General features: G+C 32.5%; 4 protein-coding genes and 1 pseudogene across 9 annotated transcripts; 4 read left to right on the top strand and 1 right to left on the bottom strand.

Annotated features, from left to right (window-relative positions):
* Positions 1-2,285: 2,285 nt before the first annotated feature.
* On the top strand, positions 2,286-9,901 carry LOC111275859 (uncharacterized). Of its 2 annotated transcripts, none has more exons than XM_089754787.1 (16): positions 2,286-2,467; positions 2,748-2,856; positions 3,216-3,278; positions 3,628-3,731; positions 4,099-4,165; positions 4,282-4,353; positions 4,759-4,920; positions 5,008-5,078; positions 5,218-5,315; positions 5,714-5,821; positions 6,380-6,477; positions 7,222-7,359; positions 7,658-7,705; positions 8,553-8,667; positions 8,874-8,971; positions 9,773-9,901. In XM_089754787.1, the coding sequence occupies exons 1-16, from the start codon at positions 2,331-2,333 to the stop codon at positions 9,806-9,808; spliced, it is 1,524 nt and encodes a 507-aa protein (XP_089610913.1). In that variant the 5' UTR covers positions 2,286-2,330; the 3' UTR covers positions 9,809-9,901. The 2 variants fall into 2 exon arrangements, with proteins under 2 accessions (XP_089610913.1, XP_022717169.2); XM_022861434.2 differs by lacking the exon at positions 9,773-9,901 and adding an exon at positions 9,240-9,511.
* Positions 9,902-9,942: 41 nt separating this feature from the next.
* LOC149511667 (small ribosomal subunit protein bS20c-like) lies at positions 9,943-12,501 on the top strand (annotated as a pseudogene). The gene is made up of 3 exons (XR_016333823.1): positions 9,943-10,124; positions 10,474-10,643; positions 12,049-12,501. The product of XR_016333823.1 is annotated as a small ribosomal subunit protein bS20c-like (transcript).
* A 355-nt stretch (positions 12,502-12,856) lies between these two features.
* LOC111275858 (Tetratricopeptide repeat (TPR)-like superfamily protein) lies at positions 12,857-15,260 on the bottom strand. The gene has a single exon (XM_022861429.2). It carries the CDS (start codon positions 14,977-14,979, stop codon positions 13,321-13,323), a length of 1,659 nt encoding a protein of 552 aa, XP_022717164.1. The 5' UTR covers positions 14,980-15,260; the 3' UTR covers positions 12,857-13,320.
* Positions 15,261-16,275: 1,015 nt separating this feature from the next.
* On the top strand, positions 16,276-17,097 carry ERF4 (ethylene responsive element binding factor 4). Its single transcript, XM_022862265.2, has one exon. The coding sequence runs from the start codon at positions 16,358-16,360 to the stop codon at positions 16,886-16,888; it is 531 nt and encodes a 176-aa protein (XP_022718000.1). The 5' UTR covers positions 16,276-16,357; the 3' UTR covers positions 16,889-17,097.
* Positions 17,098-22,152: 5,055 nt separating this feature from the next.
* Positions 22,153-25,197, top strand: LOC111276234 (protein yippee-like At5g53940). Of its 4 annotated transcripts, XM_089754429.1 has the most exons (6): positions 22,153-22,385; positions 24,267-24,310; positions 24,496-24,522; positions 24,554-24,703; positions 24,814-24,873; positions 24,929-25,197. In XM_089754429.1, the coding sequence occupies exons 1-6, from the start codon at positions 22,290-22,292 to the stop codon at positions 25,038-25,040; spliced, it is 489 nt and encodes a 162-aa protein (XP_089610555.1). In that variant the 5' UTR covers positions 22,153-22,289; the 3' UTR covers positions 25,041-25,197. The 4 variants fall into 4 exon arrangements, 1 of the variants encoding a protein (XP_089610555.1); XR_016333626.1 differs by lacking the exons at positions 24,267-24,310; positions 24,496-24,522 and having other exon boundaries at positions 22,227-22,385; positions 24,599-24,873; positions 24,956-25,197; XR_016333627.1 differs by lacking the exons at positions 22,153-22,385; positions 24,267-24,310; positions 24,496-24,522 and adding an exon at positions 22,394-22,580 and having other exon boundaries at positions 24,599-24,873; positions 24,956-25,197.
* The last annotated feature ends 170 nt before the right edge of the window (positions 25,198-25,367 follow it).

A 25,367-nucleotide genomic window follows, 5' to 3' on the forward strand; every position in this document is an offset into this window, starting at 1 on the left:
TAAAGATTGCAATCAATACAAGTCTAGCATTACATTACTAGACTACCTCCGAATTAAAACCAAAACAACTCACTACAATCACCTCAGTCTCATGCATTACAAATCACCTCAGTACAACCTCAGTCTCAAGCATCGCTATAGAATGTTTAATTGAAGAAACTCAATAGTTTGCTGCCAAACAAGCTATCTTAGAGTTGCCTAAGATACATAAATTTGAAACAAACGATATAAATTTACAAAAATTACAAATCATTGAAGATATTTTTGATGTATAATTTTATATTTGTGACATGAAAGTAGTTGAAGACGCCTGATTTAAAAGCATCGTACAAAATGTTACTAAAGAAATAAATATATTTTTGAAGTCAATGCGATGGATAGTAATGAAGTGTTTGCTGTTTGATTGTAATAATATTTATGTTTGATGATATTTTCTTTAAAATGTTTATAATCTTGAGATGTTATGTGAGTTAGGTCAGTTTTTTAACTTTAAAATTCAATTCTTTTTTTTATTAAGTATTAATAAAATCTATCTTTGACCAAAAAAATTTTTGGAACTCAAATGATTCTTAATAAATATTAAAAAATCCTTTGCTTCTAACTTTCAACCAAAAATCTTGTCATAAAGTGCAAACCTAAATGACAATACCAATCACTCTCCTCCGAAATCCATTGTTTTCTTTAAATAAATATCTCCCATTTATGTTTCTTCTTCTAACAGTAATTTTCATGAAAACCCTACTTTACGAAAAGATGATCTCCTTCAAATAAAATCTGATAATTCACTAACATACCAATAGTTGTAAACCAAAAACCCAAACTCTTCCACAAGCTTTCCAACCAAGCCAGGCCTTGAAAAATCTTTTACCATAATAAAAGCCTTATTTTGCTTAAATTTACTTCCAAATAAAATGTTAAAGCCTTTAGATATTATATTTAATTATCCTCCAACATCTTAAATATATATATATATATATATGTGGTGAAAAAAAAATTGTTACGATAGACATATATTTAGCTATTGTTTGATAGTTAAAAGATAGTGTAAATAAATAATTGGCATACAGTATATATATACTAATATATAAGGTGTGATAGGCAGCTCGAAGAACACAAAGATAATATGCTTGAGTGGTTCGTCGTTGAGGCATGTAAGTTCTAGTGTTTGCTTTTCATGTTTTTCTTGTTATGCTTTAACATATTGTTTGCATGATCCTAACCCATCAGTCAAGAATTGTGATATTGAGCTTGCCATAAAATATTATTATTTTTTAAAAACCTTACACTTCAATGAAAATATATGTTTATATGTATGTATGTTTACATTGTCACCAATCATTTATGGTTGTATAATATTTTATTTTAATCCTTGATCTTTAAAATTAAATTTGGATCTATTGATTTTTTAAAAGTATTTTAAATCCATCCATTTCGTTAAATAATTTAAAAATTCAGTGAAATATATCATATCCATGTCAATTGAACGCTCACATTGCATGATTTTTAACTTAAAAAATTAAACGTAATCCTTTTTTTTATCATGTGAACATTTTTACTAACTTTCATGTAATGTAGAGTAGACAAATTCTGTCATTTTTAAATAATTATTGATAGAATAAATGAATTTAGAACAATTTTAAAAAAATTATGGATTAAAAATGAATATAAAATATTGCACATAAATCATGAATATGTGATACAATTTACGAGAATATACATTCATACAATCACTAATTCAGATGTAACAATGCTAGTTGGTATTGGTCCAAGTGATGATTATAGATAGGTGAGATGTAATATAAATTATTGTAGGCACAATGCCATAAGTTTTGGTAAACAAAACTATATAGGAGGAAAGGAATTGAACCATATGTAACAATTAATCATTACAAAACAAAAGAAGTATGAAAATTAAGAAGTTGAACCATTTTAAATTTTATGAACAAAATTAAAAGACTGATAATATAGTTTTATTATATTAATTTTCAGTTATTTTTCACATATTTTATAAAAATATGTGTCATCTTATTGTCTTTAATTTCCCTTGTAATTATAAAATACAAATAAAATGGAGAAAAAAATTTATAAATACAACAATTGGGGTTAACTATTTAAGAAGAAAAGGGAAAGAAGCGACCACTAATTCAGATTCCCACTTTTTCGGCCGCTTGGCTTTGGGCTCACTGCGTTGGCGTTTTGGGAACGCGACGCGTCATTGCTAACTTTCTGCCACGCGGCTCTCCACACTTTTGCTCTCAAAATCCTTTTTTTTTTTTTTGGTCTCTGTCAACGACACTTCACTGTCGAAGAATCGAAAGCAGTGAACCGCTATGGAAGAAGAATTCTCACTCGACGATCCATCTCAGTTACTCAAATCAGCTTCTGATTTCGCCCATCACCCTGGTGTTCAAGATGACGCCGCTACAAAAGATTTTCTTGACCGTTTTCCCCTCCCTGTAATCATCAGGTAACCCCGATTTGACTCTTTTTTGTTCCTTTTTACCTCACTTAAATTTCTTTTATGATTCCTTTTTTATTAATTTGGGTGTTTTACGGAGATTGATTTAATGGGTATTTCAAGTTTGGCAATATGATAAATGTTTATATATGTAATGGAATTATAAATTTGTTGGTTGTTTTCATTAGGAAAGGAATCACTTTTCATCGTGGAAATTGGTTTTAGCTTAATGGGTTTTTAAGTTTTAACTTAAAGTAATGGGCTTTAACTTTTACAAACTCTTTTGCAGTGCTTTGCAGACCAAAGCTGATGTGCCGGGCCTGGAAAATACTCTGGTTGCTTGTTTGGAAAGGTTATTCAAGACTAAGTATGGTGCCTCACTGATTCCACATTACATGGTATGCATTTGGTCTTTAGTAAATTAATTGCTTGATTGTCACTTGTGAAAAGCTCTTGATTTGATTCGCATGTAATGTAAATTGTTGGATGCCTTGTTGAAATGAAAATTTTCAGATTGTATTAGCATTAGGAAACATTCTGATGTTTTGAAGGTGGGCTTGAGTTTTTAGCGATTATTTCTTAGTAGTTATGTTTTGTTTTTGAAATGCTTCAAATTTTACACAGTTTTTGACATATTTTTAGATCTTGAATAAGTTAGTCTAAAGCGGCATTTTAACAGTTAAGACTATATAATGTCTTCATTACCTATGCTTGTGAATGTACAATGAGATTGAAGATGTCTTCGCTGTTTCTTCAGCCTTTTGTTCAAGTTGGCCTCAAGGCAGATTCTCAAATAGTTCGTGGTTTAGCATGCAAGACGGTATGTGTTCAGCTCCTCAAAATATTTTTCATTGTTTTCTTTTATTATTTTTGCACTTATTAAGTTGAATTCTTACTTAAAATATTTCCTTCTTGTACTTGTGCTAAGTTTAAATGTCTACAAAATTCTAAGTATTTGTTGCATAACTGATTATTTTCAAATCTCTTATAAGATTTTTCCTTTTGGAATAGGAAGGGATTGGCAGGTGTAAGATTTACCACGTTATATGGCCAGTGGATTCTATGTGCAAAGCACGACTGAATATGCTTATTTACATGTTTTAAGAAAAAATTAATCTACCATTGTAAACTAACTTGTTCACTTTCTGAATGTTGACAACTTCATCCAGGTTTCATCCTTTTTAAAGAACTTTGATGACAAATCTATATCTGCCACACAGCTGATAATTGACTATGATATATATCCACTCTTACTGGACTGCCTGATTTATGGGTAAGAGCCTATCACTGTATGCCTTGATCAGGAAGGAAATGTGCTTTGTACATTCTTTTGCACCTGTAATGTGGAGGATATAAAACTGTTCTAGATTTGTTAGAAAAAAATTGAAACTGTTCTAGATTTGACCACAAAAATCTGGTATATGTTGAAATGATTTGCTATAGTTGAGAGAGGGAAGTGGAAGAATGAAGATAGGGAGATTGGGCGGTGGAAGAACATGCTAGATATCACTTAGTGTTTCTATTATTTTTTCTAACAATTTCTAGGTGCTTGTATGTCTAATAGATTATTGCTTTTAACATCATTTTGTTGTTTGAGATTATCTTTCTGCAAAAAATGATGTCAAGTTACTCGCCTGTAGCAATGAACAAGTTGCAACTGCTGCAATTGATGCAATCAAGAACTTAGTTCAGTTTTCTGAAGGCATGGTTAGGACTCTACCTTCAATTACTTGCTCTGTGAGGTTTAATCTTTTTAATGCGTGGAATTACTATAGTTTCAGTTTACTAAAATGACATTTCAATTTTGGTGAAACTTAATGGAGGGCATCATCTTCCCATCTAATATCAACGAAGTTACGCACCTTGGGAACTTAGCATCACGATGTTCATCACTGGTATGATTCATCACCGGTATGATTATTTTGTTCTTGTGTGCAGTTTGACTTTTTTCATAATTGGTCTCATTGGTCTTCCGTGTTGTTTCAAAATCTTTTTCTTATATTTATAGGCATATTATTGAAAGCCTATCAGCTGCTTAGTCAATTCCTGTACTTGACATTGTAGCTCTTTTGACTGTATTGGCATTGCAAAAATGGCTGGTCTTTTATTTAGTTTGAGAAAGATAATCTTTGTCAATGTCTATTTTTATCATTTTTAGATGTTTGCAGTGGTCAGAAGTCAAGCCCACTGCTAAACACCAAATCTAAAATTTGACATATTATATGGTGTATAATCATATATGCTCTCTGGAAATTTGCTTACAGTTGTATTCCCCACTAACCTTGTAAACCTTCTTTCAGGGACGTGTGCGGGTTTTATCATTGATAGTGAAATTATTTTCTGTTTCGAGCTCCATTGCATCAGTAATATACAATTCAAATCTGCTCAGTTTATTGGAGGCAGAGATCAGGAATTCAAATGATAACCTTGCAACCCTAAATACTTTGGAGCTCTTGTATGAGGTTAGCCTTTTACCCCCCCTTCCCTTAAAACACACATCATTTGCCATGTGCATTTGTATATGGAATGTTGACCAGACAGATATGCAGTTGACTCAAATCCAGCATGGTACTGAGTTCTTGTCAAGGACCACCCTTCAATTCCTTCATTCTATAATCAGGTAATTATTTGAGGATTAATTACATTTCTCGATTGGTGTTTCTTTTCTTTTTGTTTTCCTTTTACAAAAGCAATTGTTGCTTTCTTTACAACCTGTTTTTCCTTGTTTTCTCCGTAAACCCCCTTTATTTATTTTATAGCAACACATCAATGGAATCAATTCTAAGATCAAGAGCAATGATGATAAGTGGAAGGCTTTTATCCAAGGAGAACATATACCTGTTTGTTGATGAACAAAGTAAGGCTTTCTGAAATTCATTCTTTAAAGAGACAGCCTCTTGCTTAATTTCACCTAGAATTAAGCATTCTTAATTCTTGTAAAATATTGAACATGCAATTATTGTTGTTATCTTTTGTACTGATTTCCCTTCTTCTCATTGGATATGCATAATATATTTAGTCCTATTTGTTCTGGGTGCTGTAGGCAATATTGTCTTAGCATCTTGCACCCACCTGTAGGTTTCTCTGTTTCACCAATGCTGGTGCAAGAAAAAGTTATAACCAAGTCAAAAAAGAAAAATCGTGTTGATAATTAAATTTGCCTACTATTATGAAGGATATAAACCTTACTTCTTGACCTGGATATTTTACACCTAGAAATGTGATTTTTCAGATTTTTTTTTCTTCTATATTCAGGTGCCAAAGGTGTGATTTCAGCCATTGATGTCAGAGTTGGGCTGTTGGACAGTCAAGATACTGATGAATGTGAATCTGCACTTGACGCTCTTGGACAAATCGGATCATGTAAGTAACATGATTAGGTTGTGCAATTGCAAATGACTACCATAAGATGAACTAACTTGCTCCATTGATAGTCTTAACATATTGTAGTTAGTTCAATTTGAATTTATTCCTATTCTTATCATGGTCTTAAGAACTTGTTCAGTTTGCTTTATGTTGGACCTAGTTTCCATGTAATTATTTAATTGCTCTATATGGTTTTAGTAAAAATGGTTCATTTCAATTACTAGTCATTTACATTGATGCCTTCTCCAAAGTATATGCTCCATGTTATATCAACATCTGTTTGGTTTAGGGTACATTGTTGTCATATATTATGGTTGGGCTTCTACATCTATCATCAATGGTTTTTAAGTTGGATGCTTAAAACACTTTATTATGTCTATAAGAACTGTTTTAATGAGCATTGCACTTGGTTTTTATCGGAAAAAGAGTGCTTGTGTTACTTATATGCTTTTCCAATAAAAAGTTGAAGTTGGAGTACTTCTCCATTTTGTTTAATAACCCTGAAATGATTACTGTTTATGTCTTTTTTTTTCCCCTCCTATTTTCTGCTTTTAGCAATCCAAGGGGCCGTGTTGCTATTGTCAAATTTTCCACCTGCTGCAAGGCATATTGTTCATGCTGCTTTTGATCGGCAAGGGCGTGGTAAACAGTTGGTAATCATATCAAATTCTTTTTCTATTTTAATGTCCATTTTAATTTCTTATTTTCATTTTGCTTGATATGCTTCCGTGCACATAACAGATTACACATTCTGAAGGCTCTTTGAATTAGTTGATTAAGAACAAAAAAACATGGCATTAATACAACTATGCACATGATTCTATGTTATCTTGATTTGTGATATTTTGGTGGATTCTTAAAAAGACCTGACTCAATGTAGAGGTTGCCAAACCGGTAAAAGAATTTTTCATAGATAACCTTCCAATTTTCCCTGAGCTATCCTAAACTATCTATTTTAATTCGCCCATCAGCATGCATGACCCTTTCTCTAAGAGCTTGGAGGTTCAAATTAGAGGTCATCTATGTGAATAAGGATTATTTATTTATTTAGTTTAGTTGTGTTAGCTGTGTAAATTTAGCTATTACCTTTCCCTTGGTTTCTTTTTCATTAACTTTGTTTGTCTTTCAGCTATTCCTGTGGTCCTTTTAGCTATAACCTGTTGCTTCTTCTTGGACCTTGAGAAATGTTGGACCCTAATGTTTAAAATGTTCTAGGAGTTCACAGGAAATAGTGGTTTTCATTGGGCTGATGGGATGCAACTTTTAATTGAAGCATTATCGCTGAACTGGCAAACTATGTTTTTGAATTGTTCTTATATGGAGCATATTCTGCATAAGAACATCACAGGTTGCATCTTCTGTTTAATATTTCTGAGGGATTTTACATTGCAATTTAGGCTGCATTACACGCTTTGGGAAATGTCACGGGAGAAAACCGACCTGAGGATAGTATAATCCTAAATGGTGATGCAGAAGAAAGTCTTAGACGTTTGATCTATGAAGTAGCATCAGGAAGTTCAAAGTTGACACCATCTGTAAGCAATTAATTAAAATTATCTCTTTTTCTTGTGCTTTGATTGCATGGTTGCTTAAGTTTGGTATCTGTTTATTTTCAAGGACATTTTTTACATCAGTCCGTTGACTGCAATTAATAATTATCTAGTAAGCATAAGGCAAAAAGTTACCTGTCTTCTTCTCTAAGGTTCTGGGGGTATGTCATTATTTTGTATCATTATTTTATGCATAAAATGCTATGTATTTCTTAAAAACATTCGCACCATTGATATTTTCCCCACAAAAATGCTTTATTAACCTTTTTTGCATGATTGGCAGGGTCTTTTCTTATCAGTTCTTCAACAGGCTGCAGAATTTCGTCTGGCAGTGAGTGTTTCATCTCAACAATTAATCTATATATTTTTTACCAAATCCAGTTTTCTTTCCTAATTGAAACCAGTTAGTTTCAAGGGATCCTATTTAAGCATTTTCTGATAGCAAAACTGATATTGGGCCTTATTTATGTTCACTTTTGATATATCTTTCTTACTTTCCATATCCCTTGTTGTAATCTTTCGTTAATAGGTATTTTTACCATGATATTTGGCTGAAATTAACTAAAGTTTAGTCATGGATTTCTGTTAATGCTTTGTTAGTCACCAAGAAGATAAGGGAAAATGGAATATGTTTGGCTTGTACTATAATTTTTTGCCCCCAAAATTGTTTCCAGCTCCTATCTTTTTGTTTAAATTATTTTTACATTACCAGTAGGAATCATTCCTTTTTTTAAGTTCTCTAGTTTCAAGTAAAGAAACTTTTAAATGCTAACCATTTCCTTATCTAAGGATTGAAAGTAAAGTTTAGTTTCCATTAGTGGTTACTGCTTTCACATGGCTATATTACCAAAAGAAAAGGCCAACAGTGTGCTTCAGTGAAACAAACTGAAGAATAAGAATATACCTTTATTTACATATTGTGCTCACTGCATAAGATGAATTATAAGAGCTTTGGCTGATGAACAGGTGTCTGTATTTTTTTTTCTACTAATATCTTGTTTTATATTGGTGCACATATTTACTAAATGACCCAGTGGTTAACATTTGATTTTAGGGTTTGGGGTGAGGCAACTAAAAAAATGTATATTAGTTATCTGACTAGTGTATATATACATAGAATATATATTGAAATGACCGTTCATCAAGAAATTAACATGTATTGCTTTTGCTGATATCAGGGGTACAGAGTGATAACAGGGTTAGTTGCTCGATTATGGTGCTTGATGGAGATTTGCTCAAAACAGGAGATAATAAACATGGTGACTGATCCAGCTACTGAAACTACAAAAATAGGTACGTTTCTTTTAACGTCATCAAAGATTACCTCCTATCTTTATGCAAATTGAATGTGAAAGTCCAACCAAAATGTCTCCTTTCTTTTGAACAACCCTACTCTCCCATATACTTCCTAAACTGATCTTGCACTATTCCTTGGCAAATCTTCTAAGCATTAAAAAGAATCCCAAACTCCAATGCATTCTGATCTTTATTGTTATCAGGTATGGAGGCTAGACATAATTGTTGCAAGGCAATCCACAGGGCATTCATGGCAAGTAAACTCATTAGCGACCCTGCACTCTCGGGAATAGCTGGGAAGGTTAGTTTGTAAACTGATATGCTTCCTACCTCCTTTATCTTTTGCAGTTGAGTAGTGTTAATCAATGGCAGGACAATATTTCCACAGTGATGTGAAAATAGATCCCATATTCATACCAAGTTTGTGATTTGGAGACTGTAATTTATACCCTTTTCATGACATCCATAGATTTACTCTGATATGCATTGGCAATTTTGTTTGCCCCTTGTATATGGCAATTATCATGCCTTGTATGACACTTTTGGTCCTTTTGCTTTTACACTTGTAGTTGCAAGAAGCTGTTCAGAGAGGTCCATATCTGGCAAGAAAACATACTGAAGCAGCTCCAGTAGTAAAGACAGCTGAAAGATTTTAGGTTTTTGCAAGCAAATTAGATTCATTATGGGGCTTATATCTTTGAGATAATACCGGTTCTTCACTTGAAAAAGGAACTTATAATATTTTACTGAATTATAAATGTTAATGATTCTTGTTTACCCTTGATAATTTACTTATGTTCTTCTATGAGAAATATCAAAATGTGTGAAAGAGTTCCAACTACCCAAAATTTCTTTTTTAAGGAGGTTCTCCTTCGAGGACAGAAAAAGGCGTTGCCCGATATTTCAAACTCGTTAAAGAGATGATGATTGTATGAACTAATTTTGAGTTCAAGATGAAGACAATTTTCATTATGATTTTCTTTTGGGGTCAAAATTTACGATAAAAGAATTATGTGATTTGCATGTTGAATGTTGAATGTTGATTTGCATGCTAAAAAATTTAACCTTAAATGCTCATAAAAGCATGATTCTCATTTCCCAGGCATTGAAAGGGCTCCTAAACGGCATGTTGTTTTGAGAGAATAACGGAAAATAGGAATTTAAAAATCCACTCAAGCTTTTCCTCCGGCCTCTTTTGCCTATGGATATTGGATAAAGCAAAACATAAAGCTCAAATTTCGTTGTTTAGAGAAGCGGAAAGGGAAGAAAGAAATGGCGAGTGCAGTTAACTGTTGCTTGTCTTCTTCATGCTTCACTCTTCAATCTAAGCTCAAAACTCTCACTTAAAAACAATATCAACCCTTCTTCTGCTTCATATGCTTTGCATGAAAATTTCAGTGCTTTTAAGACTGTCAGTTTCTCCAATGCCCTTTCTCACATTGCCTTCTACCAAGGTAACTTTTTTTCTTCTATTGTCATATTATCATGTTTTATGCAATACCCACTTCTCTTTTGTTTACTTGAAGTGAAAATCATAATGAAAATTCTTAGTAAGTTTAAGTTTCAGCTGATGGGTAATTGCTGCTAGCTTGGGCAGATTTCTTCATGTGATCTCACTGCAACACATTCTTTTTTTTTTTTTTTTCTGCATTTCCAAACCTCATTTTAGTCCATTACTTGTTTTTATAGTAGATTTTCTTGACAATTCAATGAACTTGTTAATAAATAATCAAATTTTAGATATTAACTGCTTCTTAAGTTTTTGATGTAAGTTGAGATGATGAATATGGCGTTTTGTTTTAGGCAGTCTATCTTTTAGTGCAATTACTCAGAAACCAAGTCGTCGTTCTGTTGTTTGTGAGGCTGCACCAAACAAGAAGGCTGATTCAGCTGCTAAGAGGGCTCGTCAAGCTGAAAAAAGACGTATTTAGAACAAAGCAAAGAAATCTGAAGTCAGAACCCGGATGAAGAAGGTACTAGTCCTTGCATTTATTTCCCTGATTGCTTAAAATGGTTATTATTGTTGTGTTTATAGGATTTTAGGAATGCTGAGTGCTGGACTTTTATGTGTCTCATGTTACTTTGCATTACATGTTCCTCTTATTATATCCACTGTCTATGATATTTAGAGCAGATTAAAGATGAGATAATAACAAAGGCAAAAACTGTAGTTGTAGTTAAAAGGAATTCCTCTTTTCATTGAATTAAACCACAACAAATTGCTGTGTCTGGAATTCGATTGTAGTTATATTATAGGGTGTGAAAAGAATTTTATTTCTATTTCTTGGATGAGTCTTGGGCCCTATGTAAAATTCAAGGGAAAGAATGCGGAGTTCTCTGCTTTATCGAACATAATTTAACATTAAGGTTGTCATAGATTATGCTATATGTTGTGGTTTATGTATATCTTAATTATTTACAAAGATAGAAAGGAAGGTTTAAGTTGGGTGGCTCATGCTGTGTTATGGCCTTTTCCTTGGATGATCCCTAGTCTTGAATGATCTAAGAGAAGAGAACTTATATTTAGTAATTAATATCAACTTTCTTTGGCTCTTAGTTTAGAACCCGCACTTAAGCCATTATGTAGAAATAAAACCCAATATTTCTGGTAATTTCACAAGATTCTTATGAAATATTCTGCAGTTCAAACTCAGCTAATCTAGGCCACAAAGATATACAAGATTTACTCTTTGCAGAACGGATTAGCCTAATTGTATGGGTTTTGTATATCTCTTGGTTGAGTTATTACTACCAAAATTAATCTTGCTGGATAATTTGATTACATGGCCATGAAGCATATGCATGATGGTACCATTTATGTTAAGCAGTCATCTCTCGTCTCAATCCAAAATCTTTGATTTGCCAATTAGAATGTGTGTGATTCTCATTGGTGGATGGTATTGTACATGTTCATTAGGGCTAAATGTATGAGCCAATTAAATTGTTTCTAAGTTCACTTTTGGTGGGAAGCATTGCTGAAATTAGAGATCAGGGGAAGAAATGGATGAATATGTAACAGTTGTAGTGTTTAGAAGAGTTATTTTTAGTGCTATGCAACCTAAGCTTAACCGAAATGACAAGCAGAAAAATCTCGTCCGCCACTTGCTGGGATAGACTCCTGATATGGTTTCCCATTTTTGCCTACCTGGGGTGCATATTTGCTTTAGTTTGGAATGTGATCACACCTTATGGGAGAGATATCTGACTTTCTATCTGCACTTTTGTTCCTTTCCATGCCTTTATTATCATCTTCTGCTACTTCAATTCAATGATTAATGCCCAATAAAACAGAAGAAATAAGCAATCTGTTTTATAACCTGTTCTTAGATGATTCATGATGTTCCACGAAGTGTTTAATGACTTTTTTTTTTGTTCAAGGTTTTGCAGGCACTGGATGTGCTGAGGAAGAAACGTGATGCACAAGCTGAAGAAATCCTCCCAATTGAGAAACTGCTTGCTGAGGCCTATTCAGTGATAGATAAAGCAGTAAAAGTGGGAACACTGTATAGGAACACTGGAGCACAAAGAAAGTCGCGTCTTGCTAGGAGAAAGAAAGCTATAAAGATCCATCATGCCTGGTATACCCCTGCTCCAGCTGCAAATGCCGCATAGAAGAGGGAGGAGCATGTTAAGAAATCATTCTTTTGTTTCCTAGGCAGAGAAACACAAACTGTTATCTTTTGTTACACCATTTTCTGCTTTGTTTTTTAAATGCCTCTTAATACATTTTCTCTTCTATCTCTAATTTGAGGATCATGTTATGTTGAGTTTGTAAAGTTTCTGGATATTACCAAACACTTCTTGAATGAACCAGCATGTCTAGTTGTATCAGTCCCAGAATCTGTCTCGTTAACCATTCTCACTCTCTTTCTGTTTTAATGAGCCTTCAACAGAACCAGCAGTCCGCAAAGCATGATGTGGCACGAATCATGTAGTAAAAATCCAACATGCTTTGTCTTATGGAATTCTATAATAACAAACTCCTAAACTTCTGGAAGTTGCCGGATGTCTTTTGCAGCTGAATTGAGGGTTTGTCCGTAATGCCTTCTTCAGGTGAATTATGTGGATAGATTGGGGGGATTAATGGTAGATTATGAATAAAAATAATAATAATAATCATAAAAAATTCAAAAGCGTCAAATAAAAAGAAAAAAATATTTTCTTTTCAGATAGGTTACGAGATAAATTGAGAGAATTAATGGTAAATTATGAATTTAAAAAAATAATGCTTTTTTTTCTTTTCAATAAAAAGAATAAAACATTTTTCTTCTTAAACACTAAATTTATAAATTGTTTTCAATTTCGAGCATTTTCTTAAAAACTATTTTTCACTTTTTTTTTCTACGAAAGCATATAAATACCAAATATGCTTTGATAAGGTAAGGCCATGGGAATCTATCATTGATGCTGCCAGTGTTCCATATGAAGCAAAGCACAGCTAGCGATGGATGGTTAGAAGTGGATATAATGTATTTTGGAAGTCAAGCTCTCAAGCAATCACAGTAAACTTGCATGGATGATTTCTAAAAACTAAACAAGCACCAGAAGATTAGATTATTATACCCTTTGGAATTGGGTAAAAGGATATCGGTTTTCTTCATTGATAATCTATAGGATTGGCACAGCATTAAAGCCTCCTCTAGGCTTCTATTAGTTACCTAATGGTTTAATTTTAGAGGAAGCATTACCCAGCTTTTGTCTTCTTTTAAACCTTTTAGACCTAGGGCTAGGTGATTTGCCATTTTCCCCTGGATCTTTCTTTTCTTTTGTATCTTCTTGCTCTTTCAACTTGTTCTTCATGGCATTCACCAAGATCTCAGTCCTTGGTTCTGGCACCATTCCTTTAGATGTCATCTCATTAAAATAGCTCAAAGCATCCTCAATCCTTCCCTTGTCATACAGCCCATGAATCATAATTGTATAAGAACGCCGGTCTGGTCCCAATCCACTTTTGTCCATCTCATCCCACGTATGTCTAACTCTCTCTTCCTGATCCCATTTAATGTACAACCTCAAGATCAAATTGTATGTATCACAAGACATATTGCAACCAATTCTCTGCATCATCTCCAAAACACTGGGAACTTCCTCTGGTTTCTTCAAGGACTTGAGCAAGTAATTGAAAGTTACATTATTTGCGAAACACTCTGCCTTCCCTTCCATCCCATCCAAAATCTCATACACCTTTTCCATCCTCCCAATCTTGCTTAGATGCTTGATAAGCGAGTTGTAAGTTGCAACATTTGGAACACAACCACGTTCCCTCATCTCCCTAAACACTTCAAAAGCCTCAGAAATCCTCTTCTTGAAACAAAGAGCATCAATAACACAATTACAAATCACCACATCTGGATTACACCCTTTCTCCCACATTCCTCGGAACAACTTCATCGCAGTGCCTAACTTTCCCTTCTTTGTCAGCGCGTTTATAAAAGTCCCGTATGTAAACAAATCCGGCTTACATTTCGACTCAATTATATCCTTCCAAAACCTTTTAGCCTCATGTACATTCCCCAACACGCACCATCCATTGAGAACAATATTCATTGTCTTTATATCATAACCGAACTCTCTCCTCTTCAATTGATACAAAGTTTCCGCAAATTCTACATGCTTATACCTACATAAACACATCAAAAGAACTTGAAATGCAACCAAATCATCCTTCAATCCGAATTCTTTCCTCCTATCAAACACCCCAATCGCATCCTCCACCTTATGTGCAGCGGCATACCTATTAAGCAAAATCCGAAAAGTCCTTTCATTAACAAGTCCTTCTCTTTCAGACATTTTATCGAACACCTTAGTTAACTCTTCGAACCGATGCATTTTTCCAAGAATGTCTAGAATTTCATTGTAAACATCAAAACCAAGTGAATTTCCACCATTTTTGGACACCCATTGGAAGAAAACATAAGCTAGTTTCCAATCAGACTGGTTTCGCTTAACCAAATCCAAGGCCAAACCCTCTGTTATTGTAACCTTACATTGATCAAGAGCCTGCTCAATCTCTTCTATTGAGCTATTTCTATGGGTTTTTAAAATGCTTTGGAGTTTCAAAGAATATTTTTCTTCTGGGTATTGCTGAAAGCCAATGCTTTCATTAGAATTTGCAAGTGAATGAAGAAAACCATGCTTTTTTATTGTACCCAGAGAATTAAAGGTGGGGTTTTGGGCATGGGTTTGAGGAATTTGGGTGAAGTGAAAATGGGATTTTGGAAAATCAAATGGGAAGTTGAATTTGAATTTCCGTTGTATGGTGTCCTGCGAAATGGATTTTAATAGTTGGGATCGGAATATGGGGCGCATTGTTGAGAAATGAAAATGAGAGAGTGGAATTGTTTGACGGTGAAGATTAAAAATTAGGTTTAGGATTTGAAAAACCTAGATTACTAGTATTGTTCTATTGCTCTCTCTCCATGGTATTCCGGAGCACTAGACCTCATTCTCCTTGATAAGCCGAAGCTTATTCAATTGACACAGCCCCTTCTTCCCATTTCGAAAATCTTAACCAAGATTGCTTGTCAGGCGCCTGAGCTTAGAGCCAACAATGGCAGCCTTTACCCGACGGTACACGATACTAAATTTTAATTTTAAACTAAATTAAAAATATAAGGATTGTTTCAATAAAAATTAAAAATAAAATGATAAATTTGTATCCACTCAACACGTGTCAACACATAAACAAACAAACAAAATCAATTACAACCGTTGGATCCCATTGACCACTTCAAAGCCGACAGCAGCTTCCAAGTGAGTTTCCAGAAAATTACGAGATCCTTCTCACGCGGCATCAGACACAGCCCCAATATAATACCGACCAAAAACATTAAACAAAAAATAAATTAAAACAACCGCAGTCACTGAATACTTTTCCGTTAATTCGGACAACAACAAAACAAAGTAACTGTAAAATCGCCGTTTTAACCGCCGTTAACAAACGCCGCCCTAGATAGAACCATCGCACTAATGACACGTGGATTCCTTAGATTTATTGCAAGGGGGCCACTGTGCTTATTTTGCGGCAGGGCGGCTATGAGTTGGGATTTATTTAATTATAAATAATTAATTATTTTCCTTAATACTTTGATTGTGGATTAGTGCAGTCAAAGACTTGGCTGACTGAGTCAGTAGAATCTGGTGCAACCGATAGTATGGAATAAACTCTAGATTTTCCCACGTGTAGACTGTGATGCTCAAGTGCGTGTGGGTCCTTAAAATTTTATCCTGTTTAAAATGAAAACGCGGTTTTGGAGTACGTCCAAGGTTTTTCTTGGAAGAACCCTTTTTTATTTCCATTTATCTTTTAAATTTTATTAAGTAATTTTATAACATGCACGTACACGTGCTTGAGCAAATCATTTTAATATAGAAAGAAAAATTTAATAATTTAATTGTTTTAAAATTTTATTTCAGCATATATATGATTAAATTTAATATTAGAAAGCAACCAAACACATGGTGCAAAATGATTGGAAGTCAAAATTGAACTAAAGTGCTTCGTGCAACAGACAATCAACTCCCATAAATCCTGCTTTCACTGCTCACAACGAAGCGCCGAACCGGTGCGTTTTAACGCTCACCCTCCTATATAAGGACACCTATCCTCCTCATTATCCGTAACTTAAATTCTCTTTCCTTCATCTCACTATTCTTTATAAAGGAAAAAAAGAACGCCGGAAAAACCATGGCTCCTAGATCAAAACCCAGCCCGATTAACCCGAATCTCGACCCGAATTCCAAGGAGATCCGTTACCGGGGTGTTAGAAAGCGCCCATGGGGCCGTTACGCCGCCGAGATTCGGGACCCGAGAAAAAAGACCCGGGTCTGGCTTGGCACCTTCGACACGGCTGAGGAAGCAGCGCGTGCCTACGACACGGCGGCACGAGAGTTCCGTGGGGCTAAGGCCAAAACAAATTTCATGGAAAACAACGTCAACAACTTCACGCGCAGTCCCAGCCAGAGCAGCACCGTGGAGTCTTCTTCTCCGCCGCCGTTGGACCTCACTTTAGCCAGCGCGTGTTTTTCTCTCCCCGTGACGGCGAATCGTCCGACGCTTTTCTTTGACGCCTTTGCTTCTGCCGGTTCGGGTTGTCCCGACTCAGGTGGGGCCCAGAGCGATTCAGATTCGTCGTCTTCGGTTGTTGATTTTGAAGGAGGGGCGCAACGAAGAGTGCTTGATCTTGATCTTAATCAGTTGCCAGCTGAGATGGAATGATACTTCTGTTTTTGCCGGATACCGTTTTGAGCTTTGATTCTCTGCGTTTTTGGCTTTCCTTTGTTTTTTTGGGTTAAAAGCTGACATGTAATGTATATAAGGAAAATGTAACTTCTAGAGTTCTATTTTTGGCAACTTTGAGAAAATTTTCTCATTGTTGTTTCTACTTTATTATAATTAAATTTAAATCATAATGTTATTATTGTTTATCTCCTTTATTTTCTTATATCTTGATGCAAATTGAGATATTTATTTTTGTTATATTTATTTTTCATCGTCATATACTTATGACTGTCAAAATATTTTAAAGATTGCAGCAAATATTGGTTGTAAAATTAATTTCAAAATAACCCTTCAATATTGTTTTTTCTTGGCAACAAAGATTTTAGTTAAACAATAAATGCCCAATTTAAAAATAATTCACTAACATTATATTTTATAAAAAAATATATTTCATTTTTAAATTAACAAATTGCATTAAATAGTAATTCTTTTATAATTTTTTTCATAGAAGGCGATGCTTGAGAGTAAAAGACGGGTTATAAATGCTGAAAATGTTAAAATTTAAAAATCATTAATGTGGTTATATAAAATTACTAAACTAAACATCAAATTTTCAAGCATTAGTTAACAGTTTTTTTTTTTTTTTGTTTTTCTTTTTGAAAATTTCTTTTGAAAAAATAGAATTTATAATTTCTTTAAAAAATACTTTTTATTAATAACATTTATAGATTTTATCAACAAAAATTAATAAAATGTCGAATGTCTTTAAAACATATTAAAAATTATAAAATTAATTAAACATGACTATCTCTAAACAAAAGTTTAAAAAATTAACACAAAGATGAACTGAATTTGAGAATTTTATTTTATTTATATTATTACTGAATCTGCGATCCAGGCAAGCGAGCGACAAGTAAACGTCATAGTTTGCGTTGCTTAGAGAGAGGTTCGGCGGTTGTTAGAAAATCTGTTTGATGACGTCACCGATGGTACCATTTCGTACGGAACCGCACTGAGTTTGTAGTAGAAACCGAAATCAGCTGCGTCGAACAAAAAGTATCAACCACTGCTTGATTCACGTTATCAAAACAGTCGTTGATTTGATTTAATGGGCGGTTTTGGATCGAAAGGTTGAGAAAAGAGGAAGACAGTGAGGTTCCCTTTAGACGCGGTTGTTTTGGAATTTTTATTTAAGAGAGGAATCGACGGCGTTCAGTGTGAGGCGGGAATTGTGATGGGAAATGGGAAGTGGGGCCCAAGTTTTTGGGGTGGGGAGTAATTCCGTGTTGACGAGGTTCATGTCGAGATTTCGGTAGTCGTCTCGTGCAGCTTCGCCGCCCAATTAATTATATACTATTTTATTATTATTAATGAATTGGCCAAAAAATTAATTATAATTGGGAATTGCACCAGAGAAGCAATAATAACTTTTTCTTCCCTTTGTTTATCCATTTAGATTGGCCTAACACTTGGCACTTTGGCAGCGAAAATGGATTTCAAAATATTTTTAATTTTAGGTTTTGGCATGGGAAATACTAATACTTGCTTATTGATACTTGCTGAAATTATATTTAAAACTTATTTCTTAAATTGGCACATTAAATAAAAAATTTTACGTATTATCTTAATAATTAATTATTTTATAAATATTCTGATATTTTTCAATAAAAATATATAAATTTCATTAACAAATATTTTTATAAAAAATTCTAAAATTATAATTAAAGCTAAATTTAAGATTGCTATCGATTGAAAAAAAAGTATAATGAAAAAAATATGATTCATAATTTTAAATTAAAATATATAAAGAAATGTATGAATAAAAAATTTAGAAATATAAAAATATAAAATCATATGATAAAAATTGCAATTGAACCGATGAACAAATTCTTACTAACTTTTTAATGTACATTTTCCAAATTATAGTTTTTAAACTAAAATAATAATATTTTTATTTACTATTTAAATTAGATCAAAAATAATTTTTAATCTCATTAATAAATTAGCCTTTCTTTTTTAATCTTTACATTTTTATAAAAGTTGTGTTGCTAATATTTATTGATATAAATTCTTTATTTTAATAAATCTCATTTAAAAAATATATATATATATATATATATATATAGGGTTCACACGTGAAACAATCTTCAAAGAGGTGGCCCTGGCGGCCACTTTTGGAGTGGGACCCAGTCTTGGTGTCGTCTTGAATCCGCCAACAAAACATTTTTCTTTTTTTGTTCAGTCACCCACAAATAATTTTGTGATAAATTCCGCCCCACAGTCTCACGTTGAAAAATCATTCGTTTTGCCAATCATCAGTCGCCACCTGTCCGCATTCACGTGAACTTTTGTACGGATGCTTTTGGGGCGAGGGCGGCTGAGGGAAAAACAAAGGGGGTGTGGCCTTGGGGTGACATGTCCGAAGGTGAGTGACAGGTAAGCGGGCGCGTCGGCGAGGGATTGGGATAGTGGGACCCCTGTTTGATGAGATTGGGAACGCGGTTGTGCGACACGTAGTGGAATTTTTTTAGTGTGAAAAGGAGGGGCCGGGCTCTTGGTAGAGTTTGGGCGGCTGACTGAGGAGTGCTGCTGACTGTCACTGCTGTGTGACGCTACCAGACTGACCCCATTGACAGCTGCGTGTTTGTTGGAGTGTCGGGTAACCGACCTGTTTCTTTACTCAAATATTAATGAGAACTGTAAAATAAAATTAATCTAATTTTATCAGAGTAATACTTTCCTTTTTTTTTTAACTTTCCGTTGCCTAAAATACTTTAATTAGTAATCATTAAAATATTATAAACAATTTGAACTATTAATTTTATTTAAATAATTTCTCTAAATATCTAATTTAACTTTTATCTTTTTGTTGATATCAATATAAATCAAGATTATTATATAATATCAAACAACGTTTTGATTTAAAAAGATAATATATGTCAATATTAATTATTTTAGTATATTTTTTCAAAAATTTTGATTTTATATAAATATATTTATTAATATATATTAATTTATATATAATAATACTATTAATAATTTATAAAATAAATATGTAATATTTTTAAAAATTAAATAAATAAATTTAAAAATATAAAAAATAATGTCATCAATTTATTATAATATTTTAAGACATTTAATTTAATCATATTATTATAATATAATATCATCAATTCATTTAAACACTTGATTTAAATGAACATTTTTCTATTTTATATAAAAATTAAGATAAAGACAAAAAAAAATAATCTTAATTTTATGATTGTTAAACATAAAAAAAAACATAATTTCATTAATAAAATAAACAAATCATAAATATAATAAAATTCATTCTTATATATTCGGTTAGTTTAAACTCCTTAAATGTTAGGTGTGCTCTTACCTAACCTCAAGGTCAGTGTTTATCTATCAAATATTAAAGGTGAAGAAAAAAATTAAAAATTCAAAAATTTGATTTAAAATTATAATGTTTGATTTAATTTGAATTGATTTTTTTATTTGATTTGAAATAAATTTGGATATTAAATATATATATATTAGATTCAGATTGAATTTTAGATTGAAAGATAAAAAATTTAAAAAAATTGAATCGAATCAAATTATTATTTTTTTAATTTTTATAAAATAAAAATAAAAATTTAAAAAAATATATTATTTAAATATATTAAAATTTTATATTAAAATAATACATAAAAATTAATAAATTAAATTAATAAAATTTAATTGAAATTAATTCGAATAAAATAAATATTTAATTCAAATTCGAATTAAATTTTAAATTTCATAATATTATTAACATTTAAAACACCCAAACCATTTATCACCTCTGTCAAATATCACATTGTGTTTGTGAGTAGAAGTCATGTGGAAAATTCCTTCCTTAAAGGTTCTACACGGCCTTTTGTAGCATTTTGGGCTTTAACCCATAAAATGATATAATTTATTAATTTAAAATATCACATAATAACATATAAAAATAATATAAAAGTATATGATTATGATACAATTTAAAATTTTAAAAAATTTATATATGAATTAAAAAAATTTAAAAATACATTTCCTATTTTTTATATAAAATAAAATAATAATAAATAATTTTCATATAAAATATAACATAAATATATGAATTATCAATTTTTTATATAAAACAAATATACGAATTTTTAAATTTAAGTGTAAAACAAAAATAAAAGTTTTAAATTTCCACACTTCATCTGTTTGTTAGTCATTTGTTTCTCATTTTTCCCTGACAATTTTCATTAGGGTTTGGTGCTAGATTAAATGTCATTGTTTAGTTTTATTTATTTATTTTCCAAAATTAGTGTTCTTTTTGTTGTTTTGTTTTTCCTCAAAATCAAATCATAAATCGAATGACCATTTGGTGACATTATATTTAACTAAATAATCTATGACGTTTACAATGTATTGAATCCAAATCACTTCCTTATATACAAAAAAAAAAAAAAAAAGCATTAAATTGTTCATTAAATATTGAGCAATAGCCTTTTTCACCAAATACAATAGATTAGATGCCTAATCTAGTTAAGCCTCAATCCTTTAGTCGAACCCATTACTTTGCTCTTTCTCATCCTCCTTTCGTTAAACTATTCATATTGAGTTGTTTATTTGAGTTAATAAAATCTTAAAAATAAGAATTTTGAATGGAAAATGACTAAGATTTTATTATTTATATCAATATTCTAAAAAATGGATCAAACAGTTAACATGTTAAAACATTAATTATTCAAGTTCAGTTTGGTATTAATAGCTATAAAGGGAATCAGAAATCAATAACCCTTAAGCAATTTGGCACTCTTGCAAGTTAAATTTTTATTGGAGTTGGACAATCTCATTCTTTGTATAAATAAAAAGATTTTGTTAACGAATTCCTTTAAAATACTCTCTAAAATTATTTTGTAAATGTTAGAATTTGAATTGTAAATATGCTAGAATGCAAATAATTGTATGAATTAATTGTGATATTTAATACAAAAGTTCTTTCAAAAAAAATAATCTTAAAAGAGTATTCTTATTCACTCATTTTTAAAACGCTAAATAAAACCATATGATTCTTGGTCATAAACGTAATGTTAATGTTTACTTTATTTAGTGAAGAACAAATCCAATGGATGGATCTGGATCTCATAAACAACTTATTTTTTGGAGTCTTTTGGATACAATAGCCCAATTCAACTTAACCAAATATGAAACTTAACTAAAATGGTTCATGGGCTCCACCCCAAAACTCCCTCATTCCTGTCACCGCCAAAAACTTTATCACCAAATGTACAACGCATGTAAATATGTCACCCATTCCCCACCTCATCAATCTCTTCCCTATCTTAGACACTAAGATTTGGCTATAGCAGTGAAAAGAACAGAAGAAAAAACAAGGAAAATGGAAAGTATTTTTGTGGTTGAGCTTGATGGAAGGTCTTATAGATGCAAGTTTTGTAGAACTCACTTAGCTCTCCCTGATGATCTTGTTTCCAGGGTACCCCACTTTTTATTCTCTCTTATCTTTCTGCGTTTTTCATTTCTCAGCCATTTGTTTTGCATTTATCATCAAATACTTCTTTTTTGGTTGTAAAAGTTGGTTCTTTTAGCAATTATTGATGGAAGCAAGTTTAAAGTTTAGAACTTTTGATGTGTGGATCCTGTTATTTAGCAAGATTACACTAGAAACATGGTAAATAATTAGTGTTATTGGTTTTATGATGGTTGTTGATGATGAGTTGTGAAATGAATAAGAGTTTTTGTGCGAATCTAGTTGGCATTTGAGGAAAGATGAAGTTTAGGATTTTGGATGCAAGAATCGAACAATGGAGAGAAGTAAGAGAGGTGGTGAATCGGGAAAAAATGTGAAATTTCCTGTAGAATTTTTATTGGTTTTACTTTTCAAATAGGATTTAAATTAGTAGTTTTGTGATCGAATTCCGTTGATTTATTTGGGGGCAAAATGAGAACCACAAATGAGGAAAGTTAAGAATCGACTACATGAAAAAGAGTGAACCAAAATTACCTTAGCTAATGGCCTCATGTTCTCTTAAGATGGCGAAATTGCTTGTTTGATGTAATCATTTATGCCTTATGGAAAGGCTTTGTGTTCTCTAGATCACCATACCTAAAGATTTATTTGCTTTAAAAGTTAGCTATTGTTTGATGTATCAATTATGCCTAACGTCCTCAGTTGGTTTTTATTCAACTATTTTGTGCGTCTATTGTGCAATGAAGTCTTTGATTTGCCTTCTAAAGATACATTGCTTTTTCAATTCTAGGAATACATTGCTTCTAGGCATTGTTGTCTGCAGTATAGGGATCTTGAAACCTTCCATGTTGAAAACCTTTGTTTTACTATTTATTTCTCCTTTGCTTCTTTTTCTCTATTGTAATGGGCTATTCCAACTAGCACTGCTTCTCTGGTAGAGAAACCCTGATAGTATCCAGGTTATGGTAGGCTATTCTTTTATGATTGAAGCCCTCAAAGCCATCTGCTGAGATACCTTAGAGTTCCAAGAGAACAGAATATGCATGGTGTGAAAATAAGGATTCTTTTTTTATGTTAAACATGGTTGGATGGAACTATTATTCTCTGGTAGTAACAAAATTAATTCATATATTTATTCAAAGGTAATTGGTATTTCCTAATCTCTAAGCAATTTTAAGGAGTTTGTTTTCATACCTTGGGAATCTAATTATTTCCATATGTTTTCCTGGAATCCTGGTTATTTTTCTTTTGGCAATCCTATGCTAGAAGCAAGCAAAAAACTTTCGAAATAGGAAAATACTAGAATTACCTAGATTGTTCCCCAATCCCGATATATGGAGATGTTTTCCACCTTTTCCATTGAACCTTGAATAGAAGAATTACCAAGATTGTTCCCCAATCCCATTATTTATGGAGATGTTTTCCACCTTTTCCAATGACTCCATTCAAGACACAAGATGGTATATTCAGTCCTGAAAATTAAATAGAATATAAATGCTGCATTTTGAGATCCATGAGATTAGCTAAATATTAACATATCTTCAGCATAAAGATAGAGAGGCTCAGCTAAACACGTTTGCAGATGTGCTGCAGACTATTACTTTTTAATAAATATCTGTTAAATTGATGTTTTTATATATATTTTTAGATGGTTAATTGGTTAACTGTTGCTCTCTCGCACCTATTTCTGTTCTGTTTTTTGAGCTGTGTGCATGTGGGGGAAAGAGAGAGACAGAGTTTGTTTATATACATTTAATTTCTCCCACGTTGCATGCCTTGGTTATGAAGTTTTTATTTTCACTTTAAATTCTGGTATAAACAATTCATACAGTTCAGCTCCATGTTAGATTGGTAACCACCTCTTTGCCATTTTCACTATTTGTTCAGTCTTTCCATTGTCGCCGGGGGAAAGCCTACCTCTTCAATAATGCGTAAGATCTCATAGTTTCTTCTTGTTGATGGAAAATTCATTTTGTTGTGCTGATCATTTTGGTTTCTTAAAAAAGATTATGCAGTTTTTATTCAACCGCCTAAAGCTGCTGGCTAATTCTTCTAGCTGTTAGTATTTGTGCAATACTGAAATTTTCATATTATACCGCCATGATCTTTTCTAAAGCCATAAATCTTCAAAATCTCATAAGTGACATTTTCCTGAGAAATATTTCATAATCAGATGGATGCTTAGAGTTGGTTTACCCATTTAGAGTTTCATGCTTCAGGGTGAACATAACAGTTGGAGCCTTAGTGGAGAGGATGATGCTTTCTGGAATGCATACTGTCGCAGATATATTTTGCTGCTGTTGTGGACAAATTGTTGGCTGGAAATCATAATCTCTCTCTCTCACACGCATACGCACGTACTTATTCAGATAAATTGAGATTGGCATCAAATCTCAGTAACTTTGCTTTCCCATTGATATTCCATCTTTACTGGGCAGGAGACAGCACATGAGAAGAGTCAAAAGTACAAAGAAGGAAAGTTTGTCCTGGAGAGGTAGCACTTCTACCTTTGGTTCCATTTCTTTTTCTTGACAATGAAACATCATATAGGTTTATCTGTTCTTTGCATGGGGCAGGGGGAGGATCGTTAATGAAATCAACTTCTCATCGGAAGTATACATTGATACCCTTCCTAGTATGAGTGACAGTGAAGATGCTTAGGATGTAACCTCTGCTTCTGAAGTACATCTACTAATAATTTTTGCATGTTTCTACGAACAATGTAATAATTGCCAAGGAAGATCAGATATTGTAACTTGATTCCTGTGACGAAGTACTCCAATTGTTATAAGTTTAATTCATGTGTTTGTTTCTGTAACTTCTCAGTTCCTTGATGTTTCTGATACATACATTTTTATGCTCTGTTTGGCCTATCACCCAACATTCCTTACCTGAAAACCTAGAAAAAGCTTGTTGCCATTTGTGTAAAATTTTTAATAATAAAATAGATAAATATTTGTTATATTATATGACAGAAGTTATACTTTT

The sequence above is a fragment of the Durio zibethinus genome, chromosome 25, assembly GCF_047325235.1.
Source record: "Durio zibethinus cultivar Kanyao isolate XHJ-2024 chromosome 25, ASM4732523v1, whole genome shotgun sequence".
Lineage (NCBI taxonomy): Eukaryota > Viridiplantae > Streptophyta > Magnoliopsida > Malvales > Malvaceae > Durio > Durio zibethinus.

What these genes read in the sequence shown, in the direction of transcription:
- LOC111276234 (XM_089754429.1), top strand. Translation starts at nt 22,290, where the DNA reads ATGGAAAGTATTTTTGTGGTTGAGCTTGATGGAAGGTCTTATAGATGC. An exon ending in CTGATGATCTTGTTTCCAGG is followed by an intron (nt 22,386 to 24,266) that starts GTACCCCACTTT and finishes CTATTTGTTCAG; the next exon opens with TCTTTCCATTGTCGCCGGGG. An exon ending in GCCTACCTCTTCAATAATGC is followed by an intron (nt 24,311 to 24,495) that starts GTAAGATCTCAT and finishes TCTTTTCTAAAG; the next exon opens with CCATAAATCTTCAAAATCTC.
- LOC111275858 (XM_022861429.2), bottom strand. Translation starts at nt 14,979, where the DNA reads ATGCGCCCCATATTCCGATCCCAACTATTAAAATCCATTTCGCAGGAC.
- ERF4 (XM_022862265.2), top strand. Translation starts at nt 16,358, where the DNA reads ATGGCTCCTAGATCAAAACCCAGCCCGATTAACCCGAATCTCGACCCG.
- LOC111275859 (XM_022861434.2), top strand. Translation starts at nt 2,331, where the DNA reads ATGGAAGAAGAATTCTCACTCGACGATCCATCTCAGTTACTCAAATCA. An exon ending in CACTGATTCCACATTACATG is followed by an intron (nt 2,857 to 3,215) that starts GTATGCATTTGG and finishes CTGTTTCTTCAG; the next exon opens with CCTTTTGTTCAAGTTGGCCT. An exon ending in TCTTGGACAAATCGGATCAT is followed by an intron (nt 5,822 to 6,379) that starts GTAAGTAACATG and finishes TTCTGCTTTTAG; the next exon opens with CAATCCAAGGGGCCGTGTTG.